The sequence below is a fragment of the Nannobrachium achirus genome, assembly GCF_963921795.1.
Source record: "Nannobrachium achirus genome assembly, chromosome: 21".
In the NCBI taxonomy this organism is placed as follows: Eukaryota; Metazoa; Chordata; class Actinopteri; order Myctophiformes; family Myctophidae; genus Nannobrachium; species Nannobrachium achirus.
In genome coordinates, this window is record NC_137828.1 from 1362239 (window position 1) to 1376351 (window position 14113).

General features: G+C 43.1%; 1 protein-coding gene across 1 annotated transcript in view; it reads left to right on the top strand.

Moving 5' to 3' along the window:
* ptchd1 (patched domain containing 1) overlaps window positions 1–14113 on the top strand; it is a gene marked incomplete at both ends in the record, with an annotated part of 45173 nt that overhangs the window by 22952 nt on the left and 8108 nt on the right. The window contains 5 exons of the mRNA XM_080752377.1: window positions 1798–2183; window positions 3971–4136; window positions 5284–5402; window positions 5839–5868; window positions 11493–11669. Coding sequence (XP_080608503.1) covers window positions 1798–2183; window positions 3971–4136; window positions 5284–5402; window positions 5839–5868; window positions 11493–11669 — 878 coding nt within the window. The remainder of the gene's footprint in view (window positions 1–1797; window positions 2184–3970; window positions 4137–5283; window positions 5403–5838; window positions 5869–11492; window positions 11670–14113) is intronic.

Consider the following 14113-nt stretch of genomic DNA (forward strand, 5'->3'; position numbering starts at 1 on the left):
GTGTGTGTGTGTGTGTGTGTGTGTGTGTGTGTGTGTGTGTGTGTGTGTGTGTGTGTGTGTGTGTGTGTGTGTGTGTGTGTGTGTGTGTGTGTGTGTGTGTGTGTGTGTGCGCGCGCGCGTCATATGGTATCCTCCTACGTCACCAGCAGTGACTCAGAGTTGCCATGGTAACCAGAGAGGTGAGCGCCATCTGCTGTGTGTTTATGGTTCACTGTTACTATAGTAACCCTAACCCCCAAATAATTTACTACCTGAGACCCCCAAATAATTTACTGTTCCATCTCCTATCTGAGACCCCCAAATAATTTACTGTTCCATCTCCTATCTGAGACCCGCAAATAATTCATTTATGGTTCACTGTTCCCTCCTATCCAAAGGGTGAACTTCAGTTCCAGCTTCACCCAGCAGAGTGCTGGGAGGGGGGAGGGGGGAGCAGTTAGGGGTTCAAGAGTCTTGCTCAAGGACTCTTCCACACATAGCTGGAATTGTACCTGCGACAACCAGGCTCCCCAGCCAGGCTCCCTAAACACTCAGATATGGCCAACTATACAGTACATTCTACTCGCCATATAGTTATTGTGTTTAATTAGTAAATTAGACCCTCCAGAAAATTGCATAATCAGCCAAATGCCACAGATTATGCGGAGATCACATATTTTCAAAAAGGCAGCATAATCGCATATTTCGGACTGCATATTTCGGAACTATATGCGGCATGTTTCACCGCATAAAATCACATAAACCCCCTGCATTCTTTCGCATATTTTGCGTTATTCACAACTTTTCACATAACTTTCCGCAATTTCACAGCATAAAATCAATAAAACCCTGCATATTGCATCGCAAAATCAAGGATTTTTGCCGGCATAATCAATAATTATTGCCTGCATAATCAATGATTGTCTCCACCAGCCGAAGGCTTGGGGGAGAGTATGTTTTCGCCCCTGTCCGTCCGTCCGTCCGTCCGTGCGTGCGTCCGTGTGTCCTCCAGTTTGTTACCAGCTAATCTCCGGCGCCGTTGGCCCGGTCACATTTTTCACATGGGCCTGTTCTAGCGCCACCATGAGGCCAATTTGTGCAAAACTACCTTTTGGCCAGTACTTTTGTCCAAACATCACGCAAATCGGTAGACAGTATCTCTACAGACATGTGATCGATATGGATCTGTCTGATTGTCCATATTCCATCCTGATTGGCTGAGATTGGCTTTCAAAGTTTGTAAGATTGGTCCGTTTTGAACAAAATGCCTCAAATCACGAACACAGCGTGCAATTTTTGTGAAATTGCGCACGCACATTCCCACTAGGCCGAGGAAGAAATGCCACTTCAAACTTTTCAAATCAGCCTCATGGTGGCGCTATAACAGGCCGCCTGGCCTGGTGGAGACCTGTGCTCGGAAGAGCACTGCTTCTAGTTTTAGTCTGCTCACGGCCAACAAAGTAGCTTAAAAGTAGCTTACCTTTGCGATTTTATAGAAAGATATCCCTCCATTATTTCCTACCACAATCTTCTGTAAAAGTCACTTGTATCTCTCACAGAGTTGTGGGGGGAAATCTAAAGAAATTGTGATCTAAAGATCGTGAATCGCGACGCTCACATACGTGTAGATCTGCTATTTCCACTAGTCTGGGTTCAAAATTGTAGATCTGCTATTTCCACTAATCAGGGTTTAAACCTTTGTGCCGCATTGTGAGCTTGTAAATCGTCTCACTAAAGGATTTTTGCCTGTGTTTTTCTGGAGGGTTTGGTAAATTAACGTCAGACGTTTTCTAATCCCCCCCCCCCCCCCCCCCAAAGGTCACGGTCTCTTCGGCTCCTTCGAGATGCTGTCGTCGTGGCGACGGACTCGTGAGGACCACCCGGTGAAGGAGCGCGTAGCGGCCGTGTTCCAGGACGTGCTGCCGCGGCTCACCGGCGCCACCTTGCTGCAGCTGGCGGCGCTGTGCCTGGCCGCGTCGCCCCTCACCAACATGGAGGCTGTCAGGCTGTTCTGCAGAACCGCCGCGCTGAGCGTCGCTGTGGGATACCTGTACACGCTGTCCTTCTACGGGTCCTGTCTGGTGTTCACAGGCTACCTGGAGACCGGCTACCGCCACGGCTGCTTCTGCCGCCGCGTGCCGAGACCCGACGGCCTGGAGGCGCGGCCCGCCTGGTACCGCTGTCTGATGTTCACCAGATACCAGGTAACTAACTACCCCTACTCACCTGGTAGGCCTGGGGCCAATTCTGATATCTTCACAAATTGGTACCACCCAAGGTGACCGTACATTTTTTACATTTTTTACTTCCTACATGTCTCTAGTTTACATGTTGGTATGATAACCTTTTCTGAGACCCAGCTTAATTGATGTTATCAGCCGCTAGAGTCGGTCTCCCATCGACTTTCTATACAGGAGGACATTTTTTTAAGTAGGATGTGAGGGGTCTAACTAGGGGTTTGTCATGATGCTGAATCTATTGCAAGCATTTGTTTTGTACAAAAAACATTCCTTGGGCTAGAAATGGCCTCAGAAAACGATGGTTTAGTGATGAAAAGTGATGAGTCATCACTTTTCATCAGTTTTGTGGGCGTTTTCTGGTAAAGCCTCTATCAGAGTCCAGGGTGAAGAGCTATTCACTTCACCTCGTTGTAGTTTCCTAGCTATCACCTAGGCTTTGTTATGTATTTTTAGGTGATAGCTAGAAAACTACACCGCGGTGAAGTGAATAGCTCTTCACCCTGGACTCTGATAGAGGCTTAAGTAAAGCCTCGATCAGAGTCGGCTCCGCGGTGAAGAGCTATCCACCGCGGTGTAGTCTTTTTGAGTCATGAAACTACAACGTTACGTCATTCCTCGCGGTGAAGAGCTTTCCACCGCGAGTCCCGACACATCTCGCTGTTTTTACTATCAGACAGACAGGCTCTTCACCCCGTTCACTGATTGGTCGACCTGGACCAGTCAGTCACGGTGAATAGGACTCCACCGTGACAGACTATGATGGCCTTCACTTATTTTCTGACTTGAGGTGGAAAGCTTTCCACCTCAAATTTGCGGTGGATAGCTCTTCACCGCAGACTCTGATCGAGGCTTAAGGGTTCTGCCCAGCGCCCACAGCGCCCCCGTGTTCTCTCCTCCATGTCATCAGCGCCCACACCCTAAAGGTGGTGTTGGCGATGGGGCCTTTCTGTGTGGAGTTTGCATGTTCTCCCTGTGTCTCCTAGGGTAGATACCCTCACAAACAAACATGACATAATCCTGGTCTCTATACTGCCTCCCCCTGGCCAGCCGGGAATCCCCAGGCGTGGCAGAGGGCAACTACAGTTTAGGCAATTGGCACTGGTGAAAAAAATGGGTTACAAAATCGTGGGATAAAAATTATAAAAAAATCACACCCAATGTGAAGTGAGCGGTGGTCGTGCTTGCATAATGTCTTCAATTGGTAATTGGTGATGTAATACAGGCTACACGCACGCACTGCTATGGCAAAACGCTGAGGAAAAAGACTAGGAAATAGGTCTAGGATGTAATTGGTGGTGTAATATGGCTACACACACACACACACATTGCTATGGCAAAACGCTGAGGAAAAAGACTAGGATATAGGTCTAGGATGTAATTGGTGATGTAATATGGCTACGCACACACACATATTGCTATGGCAAAACGCTGAGGAAAAGTGGCTACAGATAGTGGCTAGTACAGATAATTGGTGATGTAATATGATGTAATATGGCTACGCACACACACATATTGCTATGGCAAAACACTGAGGAAAACACATTGCTATGGCAAAACACTGAGGAAAACACATTGCTATGGCAAAACGCTGAGGAAAAGTGGCTACAGACACACACACAGCCACTCTTAGGAGCGGTTTACCACCGCTCAACATTATAAAAAATAGAAAAATCTTTAATTGCAGTGTGTTATGTGTGACATTTAACCCTGTAATAAAACCTTAGTAACGTTCCATCCATCCCCCCCTCTAGGACGAGCCCCCCCCTCCCTCGAGGCACCCCAGCACCGCCCCTCCCCCCTCCTACGGGCCGGGCTGCAGTGGTCAGCAGCCGCCACAGCGCCACCACATGGCCAACAGCAGCAACAACAACAACCCCAGCCTGGGCCCCCCCCACCACCACCCGCAACATCACCACGGCAACGCCATCGAGGCCAACAACAACCACCCCCACCCGGGGGACCCCCACCCCGCGGACCCCCACCCCGCGGACCCCCACCCACCAGGTAGGGGTGGGCGATATGGTGATAATTAGCGTTGAGACGATACAATGTCTCCATGATATGCCTTTTCAGAGGTATCGTATATATATTGTGATACAATTGAGGGAGCCTTGTACAAAATCCTGTTTAATCATTAACAATTTTGCTGCCATTTTAAACATAGCTGTAGTAAGCAGCTGCCAAATTGTCCTTACCTTTTAACGTGGGCACGTGCACGCATCGTGCACAATCTGTGCGCGACTCATCTAGTAGACGTGTAGACTCGGTGACAGCTTTCGAATAAAAAAAACCCCATTGAAATAGACATATCCTTTGCCACGCTGTATCCCTGCTTATCCGCCAGTGTTTACATGAAAAAACATTGAAAAAAGCCAACTGTGCGCTATGGTAACAAGTGGACACGTTCGCGCACAAAACGCACGATATGTGCGGGGATCATAATCCAGGCGTGTAGAGACTGGATCAAAGTTTCCAAACGCAAAAATCCGATTGAAAAACGAGTGTTCCATCGCCGAGTAGCTTCCTCTTCTGTTACAATGTAAACCAATGGAGGCGGGACTATGGCCCAGGCTCAGACCGGATACGGAAAGCTAGATCCGGTCCAGACCGGAAATGACCGGATACAGTTAGGGGGGCGGGCCTAAAGAGCCAGAATCAGCGAAAATCTGCGATAATACTTTTAATCCTTTTATAATGATTAAAGCTAATTAAACTTCCGGGTTCGACGGGCATGGCACCGCGGTACAGCGGGAAATCTACGGTTTCTACGGGGATCGCCCAGAATGAGTTAATACAGAGATTCATTGTAGAATTCAATTTAAACCTGCATTTTGATCTAAATCAGTAGTTCTCAAACTTTAAAATGTCAAGGTCTCCACATACTTGTAAAGTTCAATTTAGACCTCCCAAAAGGAACCCAGAGAGTCCAGTTTTTGTCAAGTAACTTGAAAAATAACCATAAAAACCAACGTGAAAAAGAATTGTGATGAAATCGTGTATCGTGACAAAGCTTGGGGAAATATCATGATATTGTATTTTTCCATATCGCCCACCTCCCCGCCAGGCCTGGTGAGCCAACCCCCGGACAGCCACCTGTTGCTGGGCTGTGTGCAGCGCTGCTATGGAGACTGGATCACCAACACCTACGTTAAGCCCTTCGTTGTGCTGCTGTACCTGGTCTACGTGAGCTTTGGACTGATGGGGTTTTTACAGGTAACACTACTGATACTACCATTACTACTACTACTAATACTACTATACTACTACTGCTGTACCTGGTCTACGTGAGCTTTGGACTGATGGGGTTTTTACAGGTAACACTACTGATACTACCATTACTACTACTACTAATACTACTATACTACTACTGCTGTACCTGGTCTACGTGAGCTTTGGACTGATGGGGTTTCTACAGGTAACACTACTGATACTACCATTACTAATACTACTACTACTACTAGTAACACTACTGATACTACTACTACTACTGTACCTGGTCTACGTGAGCTTTGGACTGATGGGGTTCCTACAGGTAACACTACTGATACTACCATTACTAATACAACTACTACTACTAGTAACACTACTGATACTACTACTACTACTGTACCTGGTCTACGTGAGCTTTGGACTGATGGGCTTCCTACAGGTAACACTACTGATACTACTTTTTTTTTTTTAGTTTAGTTTATTTGATCACTCACATTTTTACAAGTCATACATCCACTTAGTCATTGTTACATGTGGTCAAAAGGAATAGGCTGAAGCTGAAAGCTTGTAGAAGCCTATCCTACTTATTCAATGAGTAAAATACAGTGATTAGTTATAGGAATGTTTGAAATTCAAGGATACATCGGCCTCATAGCAGATATGAGAATGGAAAATAAAAAATTAAAAAATAAATGGAAAATTAAGAAAAGGGAAAAACATGTTGGAAGAATTTCCATATACATCAACACTAGCAATTCAGGAATCAGAATATGTTATAAGAGTATACGATTTTACCTTCTGGTGATAATGAAATAAATGAATAGATGAATAATCTACTTTTTTTCTCAAAAAAATGTAATTACATAAATGGAGATAAAGGAAACATGATAAAAGGATAAGGGTAATAATAATAATAATAATAACTGAAAAGGAAACATGATAGAATGAATGTACTTTTTTTTTTTTTTTTTTTTTTTTACTTACATAATAATTTAAAGTGTTTAGGATTTAAGCATACATCAGCCTAATAGCAGGTAAGAGTAAATTAAGAAAAGAAAAGAGAAACAAACAGACTAATAATATGGGTAATAATAGTAATCATAATAATAATAATAAGTGTAATAATAAATGGAGGTAGAGAAACATGATAAGTGAATGTAGTTTTTTTTTCTAGGTTTGTGTCCATGATTACGCATTGTCCATGATATTTTCCAGGTTAATTCAGTTGTGGCCTCCCTTTTGTTACGCTTCAGTTCAAATATGGTTACAGTACGTGCACATCCACTTTGGCTAGGCAAAGCCTGTGTTTTGCATTCTTTATCTGAGTCAGTTTGACATTTTTCTGTAGTAGAGTTGGCAGTGTTTTGGCTACAGGGTTATCAAGCGGCATGTCCTTGAGACAAGGGATTTACTGTCTGTTATACAGAAGCAGCTGTCTTGGGCACATATGGCAGGAAGAATTAAGCACAATTCATTTGTATTTGTCCCGTTCTTTCTTGTCTTGGTAATTCTGCTTCACTAATAAAAATGTCAGAGTTTCAGTGTCTCGTACAGAAGCAGCTATCTTGACGTTTTGCCAGGGTAGTCAAACAGCAGTGTTTGTGTCCATTTCAGCACCATTCATTTGTAATCATCCAGTTCCTTCAAATCACGTACCACTGTTACCTTGGCTGTATCTCCATTTGGTTTTATCATCACTTTGCAATTTCTGCTCCAAACACCTTGAATTTTTTCCTGTTTCTTAAGGATGCGTGCCTCCCTGGCAATTTCAGCATTCTTTTTTGTTAGATGTTCGTTGACATAAACATCCGAGCCTTTAAGCTTCATTCCTTGTATCAGGAGTTGATTCTTGTGTTTTCTGTTTGCGAATCTCAAGAGTATAACAGGGTTTGCTTTACGATCCTTGCTTGGGAGTGTGTAGCAAGCAGCGATATGATCCTGGTCCAACACAATCTCCTTAGATTTAAAGAAATCAATGACTTGCCTTTCAGTGGTTGCTTGTTCTTCTGGCGGGGTGCTGGGGCTATTGGCAGCAGCCCTGGTATAGGAGAATGGTTTAACTTTCAGCCCCGAAATAATTATGTCATCCAACCTTGAATATTGTTCCATTTCATCCAATCTTTTCTCCAATTCTTCAATCTTTTGATCTCTTTCCTTGACCGTCGCCTTCAAAGCCAAGACCTCCTTCATCAGGTCAGCCTGATGTTGGATCATCAAATTCGTCAAAGTAGTCGTCAATTTAGTCATTCCCTCAGCCTGAAGGCTGAGTGAGGTCTTTATTTCTTCGATATCCTTTTTCGTCATTTTGTCCTTTAGTTGTTCGATTTGGCCCTGCAGTGAGTTTTCACCACAAGTGGCCTTGAGCTTGTAGGAGCTATAGTGCTATGCGACCGTCTCTGTCACTGTCTCAGTATGTAGTGGACCATACTACCATTACTAGAGATGGACATCGGTATCGGCCGGTATCGAAAATCGGCCGGTATTATATAAAATCGGCCTCAATCGGTGACCGGCCGGTCCTAACGTAATTTCCGGTTTTCCGCCGATCAAAAATGACACGCATTCGCAGTACGCAACATGTGGCTCAACGCGCGCTGACCAAAACAAAGCAGCAGCGAAGCTAACGCTAACAGACTCATGAAGAAAACATGTCGCAGATTTGGACTTATTTCACTGTGTGCCAGGATGATCCAAAACTCGCTCTTTGCATTGATATTACCCGTTCGCTCAAATAAATAACTCCATCTCATTACAGTACATCTGAACAAAAGCAACGATGCGAGCTGAACGGGGCTATAGTGTTCCGTCTATCTCTCTCGCTCTCTCTCCCCGTCCCTCCCTCCCTCCACACACACTCTGACTCACACACCCACAACGAACAGCAGCGAGTGCATGGTGGCTGGCTGCGTGAGTTTAGTCGAAAACAGCTGATCTACAAGGCATACAAACTCACATCATGCTAAAGAATGGCCAGATTAATGCACAGATTGCACACGCTTTATGTGCTGAAGCACAGGGCACCATGCTATTCCTGCAAAAGTGCTGAAATCTATAGCAAAGGCTGCCGAAGAAGCGCTAAAAATGTCCGAGAAGCGTCTATTTTATTTCCCGTGCGAATCGTCTATTTTACGTGCTATCAACAGTGATTTTCCGATGTTTCCTCCCTGTTGGTAGCCAGCCACACATATCCCAAATATTGCGCTACATAAATGCATGTAATCATGAGCAGCATGAGTGTCCACTGTAGCCTGCTTGTTTAGCGTCCTGTGTTAGATAAACACTTCTCTGAGTCTCATCACCCAATGTTGCCAGGTTTTGTTTTTGAGAGAGAAACAAGCAACCAGGGGGGTTGCTTGTTGATACTAATGACAGTATAAAAACAGAAAGGATTGCCAAGCCAATTTCACCAGCATATTAATAACAATGATAATAATAATAGTTAAATAGCACCAGCTTTCATTTTTCAAGTACAAACATTGCACTAGATTGAGTTCAAGTTTAGTTTTAAGTTAACTCAGTGCTGCTTAAAAAATTGTTGATTGTGACATTGAAAGTCAACTATTCCAGTGTTTAACTGGGGTACTACGAGTACCCCTGGTGATACCCAGAGGTACTGCATGGGATACTGAAGAAATTACATGGTAGAATACCAGCCAACTGAGATGTGTTTTTGAATTTTGTTGATCAGTTGATGATTGGTTGTTGATTACTAGTTATTGACATGAAAACTGACTGAATCTTATTGTCAGTGTTGAAAATAAATCTGCTCAGGATGCACTGTTTGAAACTCACTCCATTTCTTATTTGTGATGTTATATTGTTGAACAGGGGTGTTATGCATATAGCCTACCATAGTTGTGGTTTTAATTGCAGTTATATAAGCAAAATGTTGTCTGGGAAAGGGAGTACTTGGATAAAAAAATCATGGAAAGGGTACTCAAGCCAAAAAATATATGGTGTATTGTATAATTATTGTTCTTTCTTAGATAGAAAATCGGTATCGGAAAAATCGGTATCGGCAGATCAGAATTTAATAAAACCGGAAATCGGAATCGGCCAAGAATTTTGCAATCGGTCCATCTCTAACCATTACTACTACTACTATACTGATACTACCATTACTACTACTACTACTACTACTATACTGATACTACTACTACTATTACTACTACTAGCCTGGTCTATGTGAGCTTTGGACTGATGGGGTTCTTACAGGTACACACACACACACACACACACACACACACACACACACACACACACACACACACACACACACACACACACACACACACACACACACACTGCTCTACTTGGTGTTAGAACTATCATTAAATTAGATGGAGAAACACCTGGTTGCAGTTGCATGGCAGTTCTTTCACTGTTCATCTTTGCTGCTACCACCAGCCCACTCGCCTCTCCGCCACAAAACTTCGATGCGTGGCTGAAAAAGCCGCCCGCCTCTCATTGAAAATGATTTGCTAGGAGGCGGTGACCGTGGCTAGTGTGGAGGGCACCTTAAGATGTTTTCATTTACTGCTTTCTATAATTTTAGCCATTTTAATTATTTTGATTTCAGTGGGTGGGGGCATGCTCGATAAATATAGTGGCTAAATATGTCTTTTTAGACACAATAAGCCAGCAGTTTCTGTATTACTATTTTTACCATAACACTACCAGCCACCATAAGTCACATCTGACCATGAAAGATGCATCTTGGGAATGGGCTTATTGTGTCTAAAAATACATATTTAGCCACTTGTACGCATGCAATGCAATAAAATCAAAATAATTAAAATGGTTCAAACCATAGAAAGCAGTAAATGAAAACATTTTAACACTCATCTTTAATTTTCTCCAATTACAATCTAAAATATGAAGAAAAAAAAGTTGTCCTTTAAAGATGCAGTGCCATGATTTATTTCCCGCCTAAAACATGATGATTAAACTAGCAGGAAGATATTTTACAAAAAAGGTTTATAAAAACTATGGTTTTAATGACCACCAGGTCATTACGTATGCCTGGTTGTACAGGTGAAGTTAGCCACACCCACAGTGTTGAGTGTATGGTAAAAGAGGAGGGGGTGAGTTTATGATGTCATTTCTTTCGACTGTGCCTTTTGACTCAAGGGCAGTGTTGGGGAAGTTAAAGTTACATGTAACCGAGTTACGTAACTAAGTTACATTTTGCTGTAACTTGCTGGTAACTGAGTTACATTCATATTTCTGTAACTCGTCAAGTAACTGAGATACTTTTTGGGTCATTTTTGGCTCAAGTTACAAGTTACAAGAAGTCACAAGCAAAGTTATAATTTTACGATCAAAATGTCAACCTTTTTGAAATAGTTGAGAGGCATATTTCTGCTGGCATTAGACTTTTTTTGTGGGATATTATATTTTGTTTCATGTACACCAAATGTACATTCTCAATTTAACGCTGAAGAAAAAGTAACTCAAGTTATCCAAGTTACTTTTTCTATGTAACTTTATAAGTCATATTTCTCCAGGTGTATAACTTTAACTTGATCAAATTACTGCCATGGTGAGTTACTTGTAACTGTACACGTTACGCTTTCAAAGTAACTTCCCCAACACTGCTCAAGAGGCTTTCAGCTTTCAGGAAGTAAACACAAATACACAGGGCATTATAACCCCTCCTGGGGGCCTATTAGATTAAAGGAGCTATAGCCAACCCTAACCCTTTTTTTTTGAAAAAACGGATGCTAAAATAAAAATAATGTTTCAAAAATATTTTATGAAAAAACAAGCTTCATACATGTGTTTCTGTTCAAAAATGACCACACAAAGCGTAAACTAATGATAAAATAATCATTTTGGCCATTGTAAGGTTGACACTTGTGTATATGCTTGTATATATGTAGGCCCTACAAAAAAAGTTGACTATAGCTCCTTTAATGTTAACTCCATAGACACATACAAAACAGAAAAAGTAGAAAACTATGGCACCGCCTCATTAACGGTCTCAGTCTCTTCTATTGGTTGTTGTCCACGTCGCTCACCCTGTGGCCCCGCCCCCTGTGTACTCTGCCCGGCGACATGCAGGTGACCCAGGGCTCGGACCCCAGTGCTCTGGTCGCCATGGATACGGCCACGGTGTTGTACGCCCGCGCCCAGCAGCGCTACTTCAGCTCCTACTCCCCCGTCATCGGATTCTACATCTACGAGAGCGCCCCCTACTGGAACGCCTCGGTGCAGCGCGACCTGCTGGAGTACACCAAGGTATTTACACTGTGGCAGTGATCGATTAAAGCAGGGGTCTTCAACAGGGGGTCCGGGACCCCTAGGGGGTCCTCTGAGTTACTACAGGGGGTCCTCCAAATCTTTAGAGAACTATTATTATTTATTTTTTTCCAACCACTTGAACCCTAGCGTCCATATTCTGAGAACTTTAGCCAAAAATAGCAGATCTACAAGCTCTCAACGCCTCGCACTGCGAGGCGTTGTGAGCTTGTAGATTGGCTACTTTTGGCAAAAAGCTTTGGTGTAGAGGGGGAAAGAGCAGACTAAGTACAGAGTGAAAGGTCAAGTTTATTAAGTATTGACGGTTCAAGTGGTTAAATATCTGAAAACACAAATTGACATGAATCCAAAATACACTGATGATTGTGCTGTCAAACAAGGAAACTATATGGAATCTATGAACAGGTTGTGGGGGTCCCTGCTTCATCTCTCTCTCAACTAAGAGGTCCTTGGACTGAAAACATTGAAGACCCCTGGGTTAAAGACAATGGGCCCGAATCATCAATCTGGTCGTAAATACAGTGTAAATAAAGTGACTAAATCTGGCTTATATTTCGGTTTTACCTTCAAAATCCCAGACAAAGAAACATTGCTGAATCTGACCCTAACTTGTGAATTGTCCTAAATGCAGGTAAGATCAAGATATGGGCGTAATTTGGCCGTAAAGTGCTTGATGAATCGGGCTCATATAATGTGCCATGATTTTTGCCCCTACAACATAATTGTCAGGTATTAGGATTATACTTGGAAAATGAAGTGTTAAAATTATGTTTTTATGTGGCCACACCCGCCAGTTCATTGCATGCCAGGCCCGATAGTCCCGAGAATTTCCCGTTTTTTGAAAAAAAAAAAAAAAAAATTGGACCCCAAAAAATGTAGTAGGCATGATAGCAATCGCGAAATTGCATGTTTAACCCCCATAGCAACCCCATCTATCAAACATGGCAGCCATCTTTGTTTACATTTTAGGAAAACATAATGGCTGTTATCTCATGAATGCCTGAAATGATTTCCATTCAGATTTTTTTGTTTGAAAGCTGTGAGCAATGTGGACACACGTGGTGCATTATCTAGGCATGGGTGTGCATGATCCGTGCACTATGAATTACATGGAAGTCTATGGAGACAGGGGCATATGAGAGTACAAATGTATTAGGGTGACCATATTCTGAAAATCCAAAAAGAGGACACTCTACCCGGCATATATATATATATATATATATATATATATATATATTTTTTTTTTTTTTTTTTTCCAAAAAATAATTTCTATTATTAGTTTACAGCTATATTATGCCCTATACCACTAAGTAATAGCCTATTATTAGTTATGTATCCATTTTTGAGGGGGTACCAATTGGACCCTTTACAAATCTATTAATAGGCTAGAGAGATCCACTGGGTGCGTTCGGAAACCCGCACCGAGTGTGTGCTGCTCGGTGTAGTGAGTGCAGTGGGCGTGACGTTGGAGAGTGCGTTCAGTGTGGCTTATTTACGAACGACCAGTTTTAACAGGAAGCTGTGTGCTTTTTCACTCTTAACTCTGAAGGCAAACTTTCTGAAAAGCAGCAGTTGCTAAGTATGCTAACGTAACATTGACATTGAAAGGAGATGTAATTCATAGCATTGGCATACCTGCTGTTAGTTTACACGTTAATGTGTGTGAAACTATCAAGGCCAAACGACCAATTAAGCTGCAAATGCTGCATTTTGCGGTAATTTCCTCCATTGTTCACAGCTGAAAAGCGTTCAAGACATGGCTATGAAAACCAACCAATCAGAATACCGAACCACCGCACCACACCGCCTAACCCCATCTTCTGAGTAGGGTTGGTGAGTGCGTGCACTCAACACACCAGTGCGCCGCGCACTGGATTTCCGAACGACAACGCACCAAGTGCACCGAATAAACGAACGACAACATGGCACACCAGTGCGTTGAGTGCGCATTTCCGAACGCGCCCATATATAAAGTATGCCTTTTGACTCCTGTATGAACGTTCAGCTTTGTAACTAAATAAAAGAGAGGTAGCCCATTATTCAAACCGCCGTATCTTCTGCTTTACAAGGTTGTACTGTCAATGTAGTTAGCAGAAGAGCTCTCACCTCGCACAGACTGTCTTGTAGGCTACTTTGCAGTGTTGATATGGGCTTGAAGTAGAAGAACTTTTATTTGTAAATGCCTAAATGGACACAGAAGACTACCAGCTTTGCTGACAGAACGCTCTGCTTCGCAATGTTAGTCACTGGCACTTAACAGCATTAATTGCGTTTGCAGACTGCAGTTAGTTCGTTTGGCTTGAGCAGCGCGAGCTCGCACTGCTCTGCCTCTGATCTGAAAGCGAGACAGGCTGAGGGAGGGAGGGATCACAGCGCAGGCAGAGAGTAGTATGAATAATACACGTTCCGGGGTTAGAGGGGTG